Source organism: Oncorhynchus gorbuscha, linkage group LG07 (genome assembly GCF_021184085.1).
Source record: "Oncorhynchus gorbuscha isolate QuinsamMale2020 ecotype Even-year linkage group LG07, OgorEven_v1.0, whole genome shotgun sequence".
Classification (NCBI taxonomy): Eukaryota; Metazoa; Chordata; class Actinopteri; order Salmoniformes; family Salmonidae; genus Oncorhynchus; species Oncorhynchus gorbuscha.
In genome coordinates this window covers 45,194,520-45,213,996 of record NC_060179.1, presented here as the reverse complement: position 1 = coordinate 45,213,996, position 19,477 = coordinate 45,194,520, and the positions used below count along the sequence as shown (strand labels likewise).

General features: G+C 42.6%; 2 protein-coding genes across 3 annotated transcripts in view; one reads left to right on the top strand and one right to left on the bottom strand.

The window, feature by feature from the left end:
- Nucleotides 1-5,649, top strand: part of LOC124039910 (histone acetyltransferase KAT7-like) — a 30,895-nt gene extending 25,246 nt beyond the window's left edge. For both annotated transcript variants that reach the window (XM_046356462.1, XM_046356461.1), the window contains exons 12-14: nt 1,369-1,515; nt 2,197-2,303; nt 4,454-5,649. In XM_046356462.1, coding sequence (XP_046212418.1) covers nt 1,369-1,515; nt 2,197-2,303; nt 4,454-4,555 — 356 coding nt within the window. In that variant the 3' untranslated portion in view covers nt 4,556-5,649. The remainder of the gene's footprint in view (nt 1-1,368; nt 1,516-2,196; nt 2,304-4,453) is intronic.
- LOC124039911 lies at nt 4,983-6,643 on the bottom strand. Its single transcript, XM_046356463.1, has 6 exons — nt 6,370-6,643; nt 6,124-6,214; nt 5,959-5,994; nt 5,672-5,725; nt 5,427-5,501; nt 4,983-5,243 (listed from the first exon to the last, which is right to left on the bottom strand). Exons 1-6 carry the CDS (start codon nt 6,481-6,483, stop codon nt 5,200-5,202), a joined length of 414 nt encoding a protein of 137 aa, XP_046212419.1. The 5' UTR covers nt 6,484-6,643; the 3' UTR covers nt 4,983-5,199.
- Nucleotides 6,644-19,477: the final 12,834 nt, after the last annotated feature.

The following is a 19,477-nucleotide window of genomic DNA, read 5'->3' as shown; positions in this document are numbered from 1 at the left end:
AACCAATTTGTGGGAGGTGCTTCAGGAAGCATGGGGTGAAATCTCTTCAGATAACCTCAACAAATTCACAACTAGAATGCCAAGGGTCTGCAAGGCTGCAAATTGCTGCAAATGGAGGATTCGTTGATGAAAGCAAAGTTTTTGAAGGACACACTTATTATTTCAATTAAAAATCATTATTTATAGCCTTGTCAACTTCTTGACTATAATTCCTATTCATTTTGCAACTCATTTCATGTATATTTTCATGGAAAACAAGGACATTTCTAAGTGACTCCAAACTTTTTTGAACGGTCGTGTACAACCCCCAAATTCCCCACTAATAATGTCCAACTTCTTGTAGCAGGCATTTTAGAACATTTTGAAGACGGACTGGGTGTGTTCATAACTGTCTATCTTGTTAGTTATCCAATACATCCAAGTTGGCTAGATTTTAAATATAAATGTTAGCGGGCATTACAGGTCTCGTAAACACTCTCTCAAGCATGAGACCACATGCTAGTGAATAGCCAGCTAATCTTTATATTTAAAGTCTAGCCAACTTGGATCTATTAGCTAGCTAACATGGTAGAACAGTTGAACTGCTATGAACACACCCTGTCCGTCTCCAACTGTTTGAACAGCATGCCAGCCTGTCCACTTTGATTGGATGTTGAAATCAAGTAGCCTACTTGGATAAGAAGACGCTTATTTCTCAGAATGAGAATGAGGTGCCAATTCCTTATTTAAATGGGTCTTTTTATGCTCATTTATAAAACAACTAGACAGTTGGCACAAGTATGTGGCAAAAATGGTTCTATCGGACTGTACGTGGTACAGCAAGGCTTTAGCAGGTTCTGCTCTCCGTACATTACTGGATTGGAGACAAAAAAAGTTATAGTTAGATAGGTTAAGTTCTCCTCTATTACTGTAAATGTGTGCCTCAATGTGTTTCGGGATCCATGTGATCGATTATGTTGGACCAAACCTCAAATGCAAATAGTGAGTTGAAACTGCTTGTTGTCAGAGAGGAAGAATGGATGTTTCTACTGTGAGTGGCAGCGGCAGGGGCTTGGTGTGTGATTGGCACGGTGCACAAAGCCCAGAAGGAGCAAGAGAGACCAGACTAAAAAGACAACATGAACAAGTGGACATAAACGCTCATGAAAACGTCTCAAACATTCTTGCGATACAGGCTAAAACATAAATGACATTTCATCAAATTCATTTGGTGTACCGCCCAGCTCTCGTAGCTATTGCAGTAGAGTAAAACTACAGTTCATTTTGAGGTTTTTGCCTTTCTCCACTGGGTCTCATTGCTATTTTAGCGCAGTCCATCTCATTGTTTATTTGAACTGCTACTGACCACCCTGCCTACCCTTTCTATAGGTTACCTGCTGTCCAAGGTGGAGGAGAAGGTGGGCTCCCCGGAGCGGCCCCTCTCGGACCTGGGCCTCATCAGCTACCGCAGCTACTGGAAGGAGGTGCTGCTGCGCTACATGTACAACTTCCAGGGCAAGGAAATCTCCATCAAAGGTGATAGAGAGGACTTTTACATAGAACTGAATTTTTCACACAAAAAATGTGTGTGCTTAATGCCACGCTTTAATGTGTTATGACGATTTGGAAAGAATGTACAATTAGTTTAGGGTCAAAATGAAGCTGTCAAATGATGTTGCTTGTTCAGGTTACACACATACACACACACACACTTTACACACACTCGCACACATACATCATCTCCAAAGTGTTCCTTTTCAATTGTTACTATGTTACTATATCCTTCTTATATTTCTTCTGTTACAAACATTATAGTTTGGGCCTGTCCAAATAGGGCAATTCTCCTCTCATAACTCATTTGTCTCTAGGCGCATCCATCTGCTTAACATACACTAAGCACTTTAAACCTGGGAAGACTACCGGTACCCTTGATTTTGCACAGTTTTTAGCAATTATTTGCTGTAACTTGTGCATATGTAGTATTTATCTGTTTCATGTGGTGGTTGTCATCTGTGTCATGTTGTCTGTAAATGTTGGTGATTTAATGTTGTTAATTATGTGGCTTCAGGTTAGCCTAAATTTAATTTGAACACGTTAGCAGATTTTCTACCAAGCATTTGAATGGTTAGGAATAGCATATGAAATGGTACACGCTTGGCAGGATTCTCTTTTTTGAATGAGTGTGTGAAGAGCTGTGTGTTATGTTTGTGTGTTCAGAGATCAGCCAGGAGACAGCCGTGAACCCAGTGGACATTGTCAGCACCCTGCAGTCCCTGCAGATGCTCAAGTACTGGAAGGGAAAGCACCTCGTCTTGAAGAGACAGGTACTGTATGTGTCCCCTTCATGAAGAAGATGTGTGTCATGACAATATCAACATCGGTTAACCCTTTGTACTCAAAATGGGTGACTTGGTCACTGATAAGTGTTTAAATTGGAACGCAGTGGCTGTACAGTAACATACTATAAATTACGTATTGGGTCTCCGCTTTACAACAACATATAGCTTTAAACTGACAAATGTTTTAAATGGGACATGAGTGTATTGAAATGACTGTGCACACTTTGAAGAGGTGTGGCCATTTGGAGACACCAGTTAGACCTGTCACTCAAACCCTTGTATGTTTTATTTTTCTATTTCAGTTGAGAACAAGTTCTCATTTACAACTGCGACCTGGCATATTGTATTTTTTGTCTTGTCATGTTGTATCCACCCCAAGTTTTGGCATGAATATTCTTGTTATATTATTGAACTATTTGCATATTTCGTTATCGACAAATGGTTTCAAAAAGTACAGTAAAGGTCAAATGCACATAAAATCAACAGTGTAATGTTTGAATGTGGTTCTGTCTCCGGTGAACTGTCCTCACCTTTGTTCCCATTCAACAGGCACTAGACTAGACACTTAACCTGGGAAGGAGAAGTCCTGTGGACATTTGAGCTATCCTTGGTTTTGCACTTCGGAAAGTATTCAGACCCCTTGACTTTTTCCACATTTTGTTACGTTACAGCCTTATTCTAAAATTGATTAAATAAAACAAATTTCTTAGCAATCTACACACAACAGGTTTTAGAAATGTTTACTAATTTGTTCAAAACAAAAAAAACAGACATAACTTATTTACATAAGTATTGAGACTCAAAATTGAGCTCAGGTGCTTCCTGTTTCCATTGATCATCCCAGAGATTTTTCTTCAACTTGGAGTCCACCTGTGGTAAATTCAATTGATTGGACATGATATGGAAAGGCACACACCTGTCTATATAAGGTCTCACAGTTGACAGTGCATGTCAGAGCAAAAACCAAGCCATTAGGTTGATGGAATTGTCCGTAGAGCTCCGAGACTGGATTGTGTCGAGACACAGATTTGGGGAAGGGTATCAAAAAATGTCTGCAACGTTGAAGGTTCCCAAGAACACTGGCCTCCGTCGTTATTAAATGGAACAAGTTTGGAACCACCAATAATTGTCCTAGAGCAGGCTGCCCGGCCAAACTGAGCAATCGGGGTAGAAGGGCCCTGGTCAGGGAGGTGACCAAGAACCCAATGATCACTCTGTGGAGATGGGAGAACCTTACAGAAGGACAACCATCTGTGTAGCTCTCCACCAATCAGGGCTTTATGGTGGAGTGGCCAGACAGAAGCCACTCCTCAATAAAAAGCACATGACAGCCCGCTTGGAGTTTGCTAAAAGGCACCTAAAGGACTTTTAGACCATGAGAAACAAGATCGAACTCTTTGGCCTGAATGAAAACCTGCTCCAGAGCACTCAGACTGGGGTGAATGTTCACCTTCCAACAGGACAACGACCCTAAGCACACAGCCAAGACAACGCGGGAGTGGCTGAATGTCCTTGAGTGGCCCAGCCAGAGCCTGGACATGAACCCAATCTAACATCTCTGAAGAGACCTGAAAATAGCTGCAGGAACGCTCCCCATCCAACCTGACAGAGCTTGAGAGGATCTGCAGAGAAGAATGGGAGAAACTCTCAAAATCAGGTGTGCCAAGCATGTAGTGTCGTATCCAAGAAGACTCGAGGCTGTAATCGCTGCCAAATGTGCTTCAACAAAGTAAGTAAAGGGTCTGAATACTTATGTAAATGTGATTTTTCATTGTTTATTTGATTTAAAAAATAAATAAAAAATTAGCAAAACATTTATGAAAACAGTTTTTGCTTTGTCATTATGGGGTATTTGTGTGTCGATTGATGAGGGAAGAAAACAATTTGTCAATTTTAGAAGGCTGTAAACGTAACAAAATGTGGGAAAAGTGAAGGGGTCTGAATACTTTCCGAAGTCACTGTATTTGCTGTAGCTTGTGCGTATATAGCCCTATCTGTTTTATGTGGTTGTCATCCATGTCATGTTGTCTGGGAATGTGGATGACTTAATGTTGTCTTAGACTCAGTGCTCTTGAATCTGATGCAAATTCCTGTAAAAGGCCAATAAATTCTATGAATTGAACTCCCCCTTACAGGATCTGATCGACGAGTGGAAATCCAAGGAGACCAAAAGAGGCAGCAACAACAAAACCATTGACCCCAGTTCGTTAAAATGGACCCCGCCCAAAGGGACATAGGCTAAAATAAACTCTTCTTTCTTCTACCACTCCTGCCAGGATAGGAGTCCTATCATCTATCAATGCCACAGTGTTCTTTCCTCTATCCCTCTATCCACCCTGTATAGCTGCCCTTTACTAGGTTTTTCTTGTCTGGAGGAACTCTCGTCCCCTGTTTTACATTTCGACTCGTATTTATATTTTAGAAATTTGTCGCCATGTCACCATTCAATCAATTCTTGGCTTAAATATTGTTAAACAATGAAAGTTGGAGAATTCTAGTTGACGACTTTTGTTTTAAACGATCCACCTACATCAAGATAAGCTACGAATGTATTTACACCTTGTCGAAGCCTTGTACCGAAAGCTCAGACTCTAGTGGATCACATAATGAATGTTTTGCTTCTTTGTCCTCATAAAAAAAACACATACTTCTGACCTGCTGCAGCATTCCTGGCCTTTTATTCCATTCAACACAGTGGCAGTTGTTTGCAGAGACAAGTGCTTTTTTGGGGTTAGAATACACAATAATCATCGGCATGAACTTGGATACCTTAAAGACAGCATTTTTTCTTAAAAGTATGAGATACTGTTGTTTCTTTTTTTATGCGTTGATATCAACATTGTATAGATCATTGTAAACAATCAAATCTGAATCTTTTTTATTAGCTGTAGTCATACAGGAGTTGGTCCCATGCCTCTTGTGAATCTGCCAAGTGAAGAAGTACAAATAGTATAGAATACCAGTTAAAATGTTTGGTTTGCATTTAGTCATCATAAATACAGGTTTTATATGTATATTTAACAGTTTCAAATGTTTTACTGTGCAAACTACATTACAATGTTAAAGTGGTCTCAGGTTTTAACCATAACATCAATGTAGAAGAAATACCTGGTTGTGTGTGTGATCCTTCGGCGATATCGATCGCAGTGCTTGTAGCATCTGGAATGATTCTTGTGAACGATTCTGCAGCGACAAAAAGGCATTCGTTCATGGCGCACGACTGGAATTGTCGGTACCTGTTTTATTGTTTAAACCTTTTGGTGTTACTTCTCTGTGCTGTGTTTTTGTCATTCTTTTTTTGTATTTTTAATAAAATGACCTTGAGATTTTATACAGAGTTTAATTATTCTTACCCCCACTCGATGCTCTTCTTCCCATAAGTCCAACAAACATCTCCCCTTTATTTCCTGTTGAAGACAAAATCAGGAAAGATTCATTTAAAAAAGGAGATGCATTGTTCAATTTAAAACCCATTTTAAATCCATGTAATGCAGAAGAATTGCTCATACTGTTGGTCTGCTGACAGGATTTAGACACTGAATAATCTAATAGTGTGTGAGCGGTGGACCACAGAGTTCTGTTTAGGCCACCACTATATTCCAAAAAAGAGTTTGTCATTACTCCAGTGTTCTATACTTACGTCTTCTATTCACTCCAATAGGCTGCGGCTGATCATCTGTAATAAAAGATATAATACATACTGAACATAAATACAGTACACACCATAAAATGTGTATTCTAGTCTACCTTAATCCTGTAATAAGATCCCTTTTACAGATTTGCACAGGAAGAACGTTAGTGTTACCTGAGCGTTTGCCCATGAGCCCGTAGAACTGATGGGCTTTAGATCTCTTAATCAGACTAGCCACTTGGCTGGCCAACCTCTTCTCCAGTGGCTCATTGTGGGGAAAAGATTAAAGACAATATTATTATTTTGTTGTTGTTGATTAATTTGCCTGATTTCTTTTCTCCACAATTGTGACAATTATTGCGATATGATAACGTGTTTGGTTCAAATCATGAATAGATCAACTATATGAATTTCACTTACCTGCCAGTCTTTGGATACCCAGTGTTCCTTGTCAACACTAAAATACAATCCTTGACATGTATACACCAGGGAATACAGGGTAACTATTACCAGCTGAAATTTCCAAATATCCATTGAGTGTAATGATACCAGACAAAACTGTATTCAAATAAGCCTATTTTACTTCAGAAATAAATATTTTAATTAAATAATAATCGTTTGCTGTTGAGTGAGCTCAGAAAATATCTATTTGTTCAGCTGGATAGAGGGCTGTGTCTATTCCTTCTCTGACTGATCCTCCACTGACTGAATATAATGTGCATTTTATACTACAGTACCCCATACAGCCTCATGTCCCCTCCCCCTCAATGCCATCAAATCCCCAAGCTCATACGACTATTACGCAGTATCTAAGATACTGGCACTTTTTTTACGTCATGCAAATTTTGCACGAAATAGATTTTTGCAAACCTATATGTATATAATTGAGTGTAAAAAAAATGGTGAGGTAAATGCAACAAGCTGTACTCCAGTTTGATCACTTGGGCTGATGATATGCATAATGCTCTATCTAATTTACAAAACATGTAATTGCACTACTTATCCATGGTTTTAAAAGTTATACCTGGTGCTCAACTCGTTTTCCTTGGGTTTGATTGTATTGGGAACTGCGTTAAAATTGTGTAATTGATTTGCCTCATATTTCCTATAATGCACTGTCTTGAAAGCGCTCTTATCTGATCTGTATGTATGCAATTCACAGTTAAATATTTGCTTTTTTTAAATGGATTCTGTTATTTCCATGTTTGTCATAACCGGATCTCGAAATTTGCCAGAAAAAAACAGCCTCATTTGTGACCTTTTGATCTTTCTCTTTGATGCGAGGGGGCATGAAAGCAGGCACCTGACGTATTTGAACAATGACTTGTTAATAATGCCTTCTATTCCGCAGTCAGGGGTTACCTGTTCACCAATTGACTTAGTGAATCATGCCTGTCTGTACAGGAGGACAGCCCAATATAGTCCTCATAAGGTCAAAAAACCACGTAAAAAACAAACTAAGTGGATTTGCTACACGGCTCGTTCATTTTTGTGTCTGTCTTGAGAAAGCAGTGTGCACCATGGTATACTATCCTGAGTGATAGGGGGGATACATCTCTGTGAAATTGCCTCATGTTGGCCGAAGTCAGATGAACAAAGCACCAGAAAATCTGACACTCTCAAATGGGTTCTTCAATTATAAGCCACATTTTAGTGACCTAGAGTACTTCAGGCTTATCTTGAGAGATATGGCTATAGCAAGCAGATGGTATTTCCTAACAGCACTGAGGGTAGTGTGATACCCAGCTGAGAGAGATGCTCTAGAACCACAATGTCATGCTGTGCTGCAACAGCTGATTTGGTTTATATATATATATATATATATATATATATATATATATACACACACACACACACAGTAGGGAGAACAAGTATTTGATACACTGCTGATTATGCAGGTTTTCCTACTTACAAAGCATGTAGGGGTCTGTAATTTATATCATAGGTACACTTCAACTGTGAGAGACGGAATCAAATAAAAATTCAAATGCAAATTAATTACTTAAAAATCATACAATGTGATTTTCTGGATTTTTGTTTTAGATTCCGTCTCTCACAGTTGAAGTGTACCTTTGATAAAAATTACAGACCTGTACATGCTTTGTAAGTAGGAAAACCTGCAAAATAGGCAGTGTATCAAATACTTGTTCTCCCTACTGTGTGTGTGTGTATATATATATATATATATATATATATATATATATACACACACACTACATGACCAGAGGTATGTGGACACCTGCTCGTCGAACATCTCATTCTAAAATCATGGGCATTAATATAAAGTTGGTCCCACCTTTGCTGCAATAACTGCCTCCACCCTTCTAGGAAGGCTTTCCACTATATGTTGTTACATTGCTGCTAGGCCTGGCTCACAGTCGGTGTTCCAATTCATCCCAAAGGTGTTCAGTGGAGTTGAGGTCAGGGATCTGTGCAAGCCAGTCAAGTGATTTCGGCAAACCATTTCTGTATGAACCTCGCTTTATGCACTCGGACATTGTCATGCTGAAATAGGAAAGGGACTTCTCTAAACTGTTGCCACAAAATTGAAAGCACAAAATCGTCTAGTATGTCATTGTATACTGAAGAGTTAAGATTTCCCTTCACTGGAACTAAGGGGCCGAGCCCGAACCATGAAAAACAGCCCCAGACCATTATTTCTCCTACACCAAACTTTACAGTTGGCGCTATGCATTGGGGCAGGTAGTGTTCTCCTGACATCCGTCAATCCCAGATTCGTCTGTCGGACTGCCAGATGGTGAAGCGTGATAAATCACTCCAGAGAATGTGTTTCCACTGCTCCAGAGACCAATGGTGGCAAGCTTTACACCACTCTAGCCAACACTTGGCATTGCACATAGTTAGGCTTCTCAGCCATGGAAATCCATTTCATTAAACTTCCAACGAACAGTTGTTGTGCTGACGTTGCTTCCAGAGGCAGTTTGGAACTCAGTAGTGAGTGTTGCAATCAGGGACAGACTATTTTTACACGCTATGCGCTGCAGCACTCGGCGGTCCCATTCTGTGAGTTGTGGCCTACCACTTTTCAGCTGAGCCGTTGTTGCTCCAAGACGTTTCTACTTCACAATAACAGCACTTACAGTAGACCGGGGCAGCTCTAGCAGGGCAGAAATTTAACAAACTGACCAGTTGGAAAGGTAGCATCCTGTGACAGTGCCACGTTGAAAGTCCTTGAGCTCTTCAGTAAGGCCATTCTACTGCCAATGTTTGTATGGGGAATCCATGGCTGTTTGCTCAATGTTATACACCTGTCAGCAACGGTTGTGGCTGAAATAACAGAATCCACTAATTTGAAGGGGTGTCCAAATACTTTGTATACATATTGTACAGTTGTAGTCAGAAGTTTACATACACTTAGGTTGGAGTCATTAAAACTCGTTTTTCAACTAGTTTTCAACTAGTTTTCGGTTAGGACATCTACTTCGTGCATCTACTTCGTGCATGACACAAGTAATTTTTCCAACAATCGTTTACAGACAGATTATTTCACTGTATCACAATTCCAGCGGGTCAGAAGTTTACATACACTAAGTTGACTGTGCCTTTAAACAGCTTGGAAAATTCCAGAAAATGATGTCATGGCTTTAGAAGCTAATTGACATCATTTGAGTCAATTGGAAGTGTACCTGTGGATGTATTTCAAGGCCTACCTTCAAACTCAGTGCCTCTGTGCTTGACATCATGGGAAAATCAAAAGAAATCAGCCAAGACCTCAGAAAAAAATTGTAGACCTCCACAAGTCTGGTTCATCCTTGGGAGTAATTTCCAAACACCTGAAGGTACCACGTTCATCTGTACAAACAATAGTACACAAGTATAAACACCATGGGAGCACGCAGCTGTCATACCACTCAAGAAGGAGACGTGTTCTGTCCCATAGAGATGAACGTACTTTGGTGCGAAAAGTGCAAATCAATCCCAGAACAGCAAAGGACCTTGCGAAGATGCCTGAGGAAACAGGTACAAAAGTAACTATGTCCACAGTAAAACGAGTCCTATATCGAAAACCTGAAAAGCCACTCAGCAAGGATGAAACCACTGCTCCAAAACCGCCATAAAAACGCCTGACTCCGGTTTGCAACTGCACATGTGGACAAAGATCATACTTTTTGGAGAAATGTCCTCTGGTCTGATGAAACTGTTTGGCCATAATGACCATCGTTATGTTTGAGGAGGAGGCTTGGGGGAGGCTTGCAAATCAAAGAACACCATCCCAACCGTGAAGCACGGGGGTGGCAGCATCATGTTGTGGGGTGCTTTGCTGCAGGAGGGACTGGTGCACTTCACAAAATAGATGGCATCATGAGGCAGGAAAATTATGTGGATATATTGAAGCAACATCTCAAGACAGTCAGGAAGTTAAAGCTTGGTTGCAAATGGGTTATCCAAATGGACAATGACCCCAAGCATACTTCCAAAGTTGTGGCAAAATAGCTTAAGGACAACAAAGTCAAGGTATTTGAGTGGTCATCACAAAGCCCTGACCTCAATCCTAAAGAACATTTGTGGGCAGAACTGAAAAGGCGTGTGCAAGCAAGGAGGCCTACAAGCCTGACTCAGTTACACCAGCTCTGTCAGGAGGAAGGGGACAAAATTGACCTAATTGTGGGAAGCTTGTGGAAGGCTACCCGAAACGTTCGACCCAATTTAAACAATTTAAAGGCAATGTTACCAAATACTAATTGAGTGTATGTTAACTTCTAACCCACTGGGAATATGATAAATGAAATAAAAGATGAACTAAATCATTCTCTCTACTATTATTCTGACATTTCACATTCTTAAAATAAAGTGTTGATCCTAACTGACCTAAAACGGAACTTTTACTCAGATTAAATGTCAGGAATTGTGAAAAACAGTAACAGTATATGTAGGTGTTTATTTTTATATATTAGTGACAAAGTGACTAAATGTTTTGCAAAGGCCATCCATTTATCTCTAGAGGTTAATTATGGTGTAATGGAGCCTTTTAGATGATATTTGGTTAGTCCCTATAAAATGCTTGCTTTTTTACTTCAATCATATAACCTTTTATTATGAGCAGTATATTTCTTTCAGCATAATCTGGACATAAAAAGTATTCGAGGAGCAATTACTTGTCAATTGGGTGTTCTAAGGACATCCTCTTGAAATCTGGGTGACACACACATCAAATGCTTTGAACTCTGCACAGGTGCTCCACAAAGCAAGATAAACATATGGCAATTTGAGCCGAAAGGCAATTACACCAGAACAGCCCTTGTGTCGTGTGCCCACAGACTAAAAGACGGCTGACGTTGAGTGGCGAATCAAAAGGAATCAGACGTCCTTCATTTGCATGTGAAATGGCTTCATACAATGGGCTCCTTATAATGACTACACCAATATTTTTTCCATGTTACACAGCATAAACCAGGGGCAGTTGAACAACCCAAGCCCAAGAGGACAGCCTGCCACTGGGCTTTTTGTTGTTGTCTTGACATGGATCACTGCATCTCTTCTGTCCATTGCTTTTGAAGATATTGTATCATTACAATTTTTGAAAGTCAATAAAATGTCAACATGGTAATTGGCCATTTGCTGCGTTGTCTCAGTGTCATGGTATTTGCATGTCATCTCATCAAGCAGTAGGGGGCTGACATTTTCCAACAGGTGCACCACTGTGGAGTACTCTATGAGCATGGCCACAGCATGTCCAGAGTCCAGTCATGTCCCTACAAGAACCATATTCAAAATGTCCTGAATACACAGCTGTCCAACAGATATTCAATGGGAGAATGGAATCTCACTCTATTCATAGCTGCAAAACATGTCAATGAATACGGATGGATTCAGGGCTATTGAGGATGACTCTATAGAGAAATGACCTGATTTCAAGTAGAATGTATTTCCTTTGGACCTCTTGAACCCAGTTACATAGCTGCAATAATGTTATTTTTTTTGCCTTAGATTACTTTCTTGGTAGTCTGCAACTTGCCCAAGACTAGAAAAAAGCTTCATATGCTTGAAATGTGGGAGTATTCTACAGTACCTGTTTTGATATGCAGGTAGCCTAGTGGTTAGAGCATTGGGCCAGTAACTGAATGGTTGTGAGATCAAATCCCAGAGCTGATAAGGTAAAAATCTGTCGTTCTGCCCCTGAACAAGGCCGTCATTGAAAATAAGAATTTGTTCTTAACTGACTTGCCTAGTGAAATAAAGGTTCAAAAAAGATGAAGTATCTCTGCACTGACCAAGTACAGGAGGAATAGTCTGTGCTCTCATGGAATTAGTTATCTTTCCAATAAGATTGGTTTTGTACCTGATTGGTTGCGTCATTCACGAGACATGCGACATTGATTTTTATCCGGTAATGGCCTCCTGAGTCCTCTGGAGGTCGGCAAACATCAAATCTGAGCCCACTTTGCAGTAATGTGACTTGTTCGTTCCTGACTTAAATTTAACTCTTTGTTTTATTTGAATGATGTGGGGGTTGTACACTCAATGATTACTTTGAGGATTTAATTTTAACCAATCAATGGAATAGTCCCAGAAGGGCACACTCTGCCCAACCTGCACGCTGGTTGCCAAGGTATGATCGACTAAACCTGTACTTACATCTAGATGACACGAGAAGGCGCACTATACATTCACTAAAGCAGAGGCCTTAAAGATGCTGTGTTATCAGATGGCCACAGATAGTAAAATATTGCGAGTTTAGTCAGGCCTGCTGTCGTCACCATAACTTTATCTGATAGAGTTGCTTTAATGTCCCCTAAGGCACACCGCATTTATTCCTCTTTGATTATCTACACATGGAACTAAGTGGGGATGGCTTAGTGGAATACGAGGTGACCAGTTGAGATTTGAACGGTTTCTTTGAGAAATGTGTCAGTATAATATTTGAAAACGGTATGATATACAGTAGCGAGAATATGCAATGCCTGGCCGTCATAACTGCTTTTTTGTAGTTCAAGAGTAGGCTACAACTTTTTAACATTTTATTTAATGTTAGGTTGTTAACAAGTACAAATCTAAACATTATTCCACTAGGAAACACACTTGTATGTTTCGTTTTAAAATGCCACACAGGATTAAAACCTATCTAATTGGCTGTTGTGGAAGGTAGCCTTCTGTTCAGAAGGCCTGATATTATTCAAGAGGTCTTGGATAAAGTTCCTGTTCTAGTAGCGCTAAATTAGTAGCGAGCTGACCTGAGCCCTAGGACCATGCCCCAGGACTACCTGACATGATGACTCCTTGCTGTCCCCAGTCCACCTGGCCATGCTGCTGCTCCAGTTTCAACTGTTCTGCCTGACTATTATTCGACCATGCTGGTCATTTATGAACATTTGAACATCTTGGCCATGTTCTGTTATAATCTCCACCCGGCACAGCCAGAAGAGGACGGGCCACCCCACATATGCTCTCTCTAATTCTCTCTTTCTTTCTCTCTCGGAGGACCTGAGCCCTAGGACCGTGCCCCAGGACTACCTGACATGATGACTCCTTGCTGTCCCCGGTTCACCTGACTGTGCTGCTGCTCCAGTTTCAACTGTTCTGCCCTGTTATTATTCGACCATGCTGGTCATTTATGAACATTTGAACATCTTGGCCATGTTCTGTTATCTCCACCCGGCACAGCCAGAAGAGGACTGGCCACCCCACATAGCCTGGTTCCTCTCTAGGTTTCTTCCTAGGTTTTGGCCTTTCTAGGGAGTTTTTCCTAGCCACCTTGCTTCTACACCTGCATTGCTTGCTGTTTGGGGTTTTAGGCTGGGTTTCTGTACAGCACTTTGAGATATCAGCTGATGTACGAAGGGCTATATAAATAAATTTGATTTGATTTGATCTGTAGACAGAAGCTCTGAGGGATTTCCAGTCTGACTCAAAACTAAGAGGATCCTAAACCAATACATTTTTGTATACCAGACTGCATTGGGACTGTAAATTGGCCCTAAGCAAAGATATATGATTAGTTTATTCCCCCTAAATCATAACCTTAACAGTTAGAGCTGAGAATGGCAAACTGATCTTGGATTCCGGAGTTCTAAATTGAGCAGCTGCTGAAAAATGAGCTCCTGTATTTATTGAGATTTAAATGTTTTTTTAGAGTGAAGTACATCGAAAAAATCAAGAGAAAACTGCAAGACTCAATAGAAGACAAAACAAGGAACAAACTAAACAAGACAGGCTTTTGAAAAATTAACAATTTTTTTCATAAAATTGTACAGTTATCTTAGCTAGGTGAATTGCTAGCAGAATTGTTTACTTGTTGCTAAGCAGTTGCTAGGGACTCTCCTGGAAGAAGCTAGCTAGCTTACAAAGAATAACAACAAAAAATATCTAGTTAATAGAAGAAAGGAAGACAAAATAAGGACAAAAGAAGGACAGAAGAAAAAGGAAAAGAAAGAGGACAACAAAGTGAAATAGTCAGCACTTCTATTGCAACTTCGTATTTCGTCGTCCTAACGTAGTCTACACTGCTATCTGCCCAGCAGCTAGCCAGCTAGCAAACGTCCACCGTCTACCGAATAGCAGCACTGTAGAAACTATTACACTCAACTGAACGACTTGATTAGTGTAGTGTTAGCTAGCTACATAGTTGTCTTTGCTGTCTTCGTATCCAAGATAATTGTGTAGTTTAGAGCGTGTAGTCTTAGAGTGATTATCTTAATTTACCGAGGTTAGCTAGCCAGCTATTTGTCGTCCTTAACGTAGGAGACACTGCTAGCTAGCCAACAGCTAGCCAACGTCTACTGAATAGAACTTCCGCACTCAACAACCCGGTCGCATTCCGCTTCGCTCCACAGGTAGTATCACATTTTTCATTTCATTTCATTACAGCACAACGGTTTGATTTGTTTGATCGTAGCTAGCTACATAGCTAGCTACATAGCCGTCTGTGTATCAAAGATAATTGTGTAGTCTAGAGCGATTTTCTAGGTTAGCTAGCCAGCTATTGTCGTTCTTTTAACGCAACGTAACGTAATCAACACTGCTAGCTAGCCAGCTAGCCCCGAATAGCAGCACTGTAGAAACTACTACACTCAACGGAACGACTTGATTAGTGTAGTGTCAACAACGCAGCCACTGTCAGCTAGCCTACAAAGTCAACAACGCAGCCACTGCCAGCTAGCCTACTTCAGCAGTACTGTATCATTTTTAATAATTTTAGTCAATAAGATTCTTGCTACGTAAGCTTAACTTTCTGAACATTCGAGACGTGTAGTCCACTTGTCATTCCAATCTCCTTGCATTAGCGTAGCCTCTTCTGTAGCCTGTCAACTATGTGTCTGTCTATCCCTGTTCTCTCCTCTCTGCACAGACCATACAAACGCTCCACACCGCGTGGCCGCTGCCACCCTAATCTGGTGGTCCCAGCGCGCACGACCCACGTGGAGTTCCAGGTCTCCGGTAGCCTCTGGAACTGCCGATCTGCAGCCAACAAAGCAGAGTTCATCTCAGCCTATGCCTCCCTCCAGTCCCTCGACTTCTTGGCACTGACAGAAACATGGATCACCACAGATAACACTGCTACTCCTACTGCTCTCTCTTCGTCCGCCCACGTGTTCTCGCACACCCCGAGTGCTTCTGGTCAGCGGGGTGGTGGCATAGGGATCCTTATCTCTCCCATGTGGTCATTCTCTCTTTCTCCCCTTACCCATCTGTCTATCGCCTCCTTTGAATTTCATGCTGTCACAGTTACCAGCCCTTTCAAGCTTAACATCCTTATCATTTATCGCCCTCCAGGTCCCCTCGGAGAGTTCATCAATGAGCTTGATGCCTTGATAAGCTCCTTTCCTGAGGATGGCTCACCTCTCACAGTTCTGGGCGACTTTAACCTCCCCACGTCTACCTTTGACTCATTCCTCTCTGCCTCCTTCTTTCCACTCCTCTCCTCTTTTGACCTCACCCTCTCACCTTCCCCCCTACTCACAAGGCAGGCAATACGCTCGACCTCATCTTTACTAGATGCTGTTCTTCCACTAACCTCATTGCAACTCCCCTCCAAGTCTCCGACCACTACCTTGTATCCTTTTCCCTCTCGCTCTCATCCAACACTTCCCACACTGCCCCTACTCGGATGGTATCGCGCCGTCCCAACCTTCGCTCTCTCTCCCCCGCTACTCTCTCCTCTTCCATCCTATCATCTCTTCCCTCTGCTCAAACCTTCTCCAACCTATCTCCTGATTCTGCCTCCTCAACCCTCCTCTCCTCCCTTTCTGCATCCTTTGACTCTCTATGTCCCCTATCTTCCAGGCCGGCTCGGTCCTCCCCTCCCGCTCCATGGCTTGACGACTCAATGCGAGCTCACAGAACAGGGCTCCGGAAGGCCGAGCGGAAATGGAGGAAAACTCGCCTCCCTGCGGACCTGGCATCCTTTCACTCCCTCCTCTCTACATTTTCCTCCTCTGTCTCTGCTGCTAAAGCCACTTTCTACCACTCTAAATTCCAAGCATCTGCCTCTAACCCTAGGAAGCTCTTTGCCACCTTCTCCTCCCTCCTGAATCCTCCTCCCCCCCCCCCCTCCTCCCTCTCTGCAGATGACTTCGTCAACCATTTTGAAAAGAAGATCGACGACATCCGATCCTCGTTTGCTAAGTCAAACAACACCGCTGGTTCTGCTCACACTGCCCTACCCTGTGCTCTGACCTATTTCTCCCCTCTCTCTCCAGATGAAATCTCGCGTCTTGTGACGGCCGGCCGCCCAACAACCTGCCCGCTCGACCCTATCCCCTCCTCTCTTCTCCAGACCATTTCCGGAGACCTTCTCCCTTACCTCAACTCGCTCATCAACTTATCCCTGACCGCTTATCCCTCTCCACTGGCTTCCAGTTGAAGCTCGCATCCGCTACAAGACCATGGTGCTTGCCTACGGAGCTGTGAGGGGAACGGCACCTCAGTACCTCCAGGCTCTGATCAGGCCCTACACCCAAATAAGGGCACTGCGTTCATCCACCTCTGGCCTGCTCGCCTCCCTACCACTGAGGAAGTACAGTTCCCGCTCAGCTCAGTCAAAACTGTTCGCTGCTCTGGCTCCCCAATGGTGGAACAAACTCCCTCACGACGCCAGGACAGCGGAGTCAATCACCACCTTCCGGAGACACCTGAAACCCCACCTCTTTAAGGAATACCTAGGATAGGATAAAGTAATCCTTCTCACCCCCCCCTTAAAATATTTAGATGCACTATTGTAAAGTGGTTGTTCCACTGGATGTCATAAGGTGAATGCACCAATTTGTAAGTCGCTCTGGATAAGAGCGTCTGCTAAATGACTTAAATGTAATGTAAAATGGATCACAAAAGCACCAGTTGAATCTGCACTATAGATATACACTCCGTATACAAAATATTAAGAACACGTGTTCGTTCTTGCCATAGACTGACCAAGTGAATCCAGGTGAAAGTGATGATCCTTTATTGATGCCTCTTGTTCAACTCAATACTTGTTCTTAATGTTTTGTACACTCAGTGTATATTACTCCATACCACCTTTATTGCACAACATTTTGACCCGAAGCCTATCTTAGTCATCACGACAAACTGTTGATCTGTTTGACACAATAACGTTTCACTGCCTTTCACCTTTTGATTCTGTCAGGTCTTCTATGAGTAGTGGGTTTGGAGTCAGGCGCAGAGAGCAGAGGGTAAAGGACAATCGTATTTATTCCGGTACAAAACGGTCACGCCAAAAACACTAGACGAATAAAACTGATCGGCCCAAAAACAGGACCCAAACAGTCCGGAGAAAATAAAATATAAACGCACATCCACAAACTAACAGAGGAACAAGCCCGCGGGCATAACCGGATGAAATAGCCCTAACCAAAACCCAAACAAGAAACAGGTGTAACCAATAAGACAAAACTAACAGAAAAGGAAAAGGGGATCGCTGGCAGCAAGTAGACCGGTGACGACACCAGCTGAGCGCCGCCTAAACAGGAAGAGGAGCCACCATCGCTGTGGGAATCGTGACAGATTCTTTATGCAGAAAGGTTTTCACTGTTATTTTTGGTGTAGTCAATGTATATGTATGTGAATGTTGTAAATAGACAGTATGGACAGTATATGAATAGAAAAGGTGTGTACAGCAGTAGTTGTATAAGATAAGCCTTGACTAGAATACAGTATATGCATGTAAAGTGGGTAAAACAGTATGTAAACATTATTATAGTGTGCAGGAGTCTCTATGGTGCAGGGTAGAGTACCTGGTGGTAGCCGGTTAGTAACAGTCTCTAAGGTGCAGGGTAGAGTACCTGGTGGTAGCCAGTTAGTAACAGTCTCTAAGGTGCAGGATAGAGTACCTCGTGGTAGCCGGTTACTATCAGTCTCTAAGGTGCAGGGTAGAGTACCTGGTGGTAGCCGGTTAGTAACAGTCTCCAAGGTGCAGGTTAGAGTACCTGGTGGTAACCGGTTAGTAACAGTCTCTAAGGTGCAGGGTAGAGTACCTGGTGGTAGCCGGTTAGTAATAGTTTCTAAGGTGCAGGGTAGAGTACCTGGTGGTAGCCGGGTAGTAACAGTCTATAAGGTGCAGGGTAGAGTACCTGGTGGTAGCCGGTTAGTAACAGTCTTTAAGGTGCAGGGTAGAGTACCTGGTGGTAGCCGGTTAGTAACAGTCTCTAAGGTGCAGGGTAGAGTACCTGGTGGTAGCCGGTTAGTAACAGTCTCTAAGGTGCAGGGTAGAGTACCTGGTGGTAGCCGGTTAGTAACAGTCTCCAAGGTGCAGGGTAGAGTACCTGGTGGTAGCCGGTTAGTAACAGTCTCCAAGGTGCAGGGTAGAGTACCTGGTGGTAGCCGGTTAGTAACAGTCTCTTAGGTGCAGGGTAGAGTACCTGGTGGTAGCCAGTTGGTAACAGTCTCTCCTGTGCAGATTAGAGTACCTGGTGGTAGCCGGTTAGTAACAGTCTCTAAGGTGCAGGGTAGAGTACCTCGTGGTAGCCGGTTAGTAACAGTCTCTAAGGTGCAGGGTAACCTGGTGGTAGCCGGTTAGTAACAGTCTCTAAGGTGCATGGTAGAGTACCTGGTGGTAGCCAGTTAGTAACATTCTCTAAGGTGCAGGGTAGAGTACCTGGTGGTAGCAAGTTAGTAACAGTCTCTACTGTGCAGGGTAGAGTACCTGGTGGTAGCCGTCTAGTGATGACTGTTTAATGGCCTGGAGATAGAAGCTGTTTATCACTCTTTTTGTCTCAGCTTTGATATTGTCGTACCTTCTCCGTCTTCTCGACGGTAGCAGGGTGACCAGGCCGTGTCTCGGGTGGCTGAGCTCCTTGACGATATTCTTGGCCTTCCTGTGACATTAGGTGCTGTAGATGTCCTGGAGGGCAGGCAGTGTGCCCTTGATGATGCGTTGGGCTGACCGCACCATCCTCTAGATAGCCCTGCGATCGCAGTGCAGTACAGGGCGGCGCAGTTGCAGCCCGACAGAATGCGCTCGATGGTGCATCTGTAGACGTTTGTGAGTGTCACACGGGCCAAGTCAAATTTCTTCAGCCTCCTTTGGTCGAAGAGGCGCTGTTGCACCAGTGGAGGTTGGTGGCAGGAGCTA

What these genes read in the sequence shown, in the direction of transcription:
- LOC124039911 (XM_046356463.1), bottom strand. Translation starts at nt 6,483, where the DNA reads ATGGATATTTGGAAATTTCAGCTGGTAATAGTTACCCTGTATTCCCTG. An exon ending in TATTGGAGTGAATAGAAGAC is followed by an intron (nt 5,726 to 5,958) that starts GTAAGTATAGAA and finishes TGTCTTCAACAG; the next exon opens with GAAATAAAGGGGAGATGTTT. An exon ending in AGGATCACACACACAACCAG is followed by an intron (nt 5,244 to 5,426) that starts GTATTTCTTCTA and finishes TTCACTTGGCAG; the next exon opens with ATTCACAAGAGGCATGGGAC.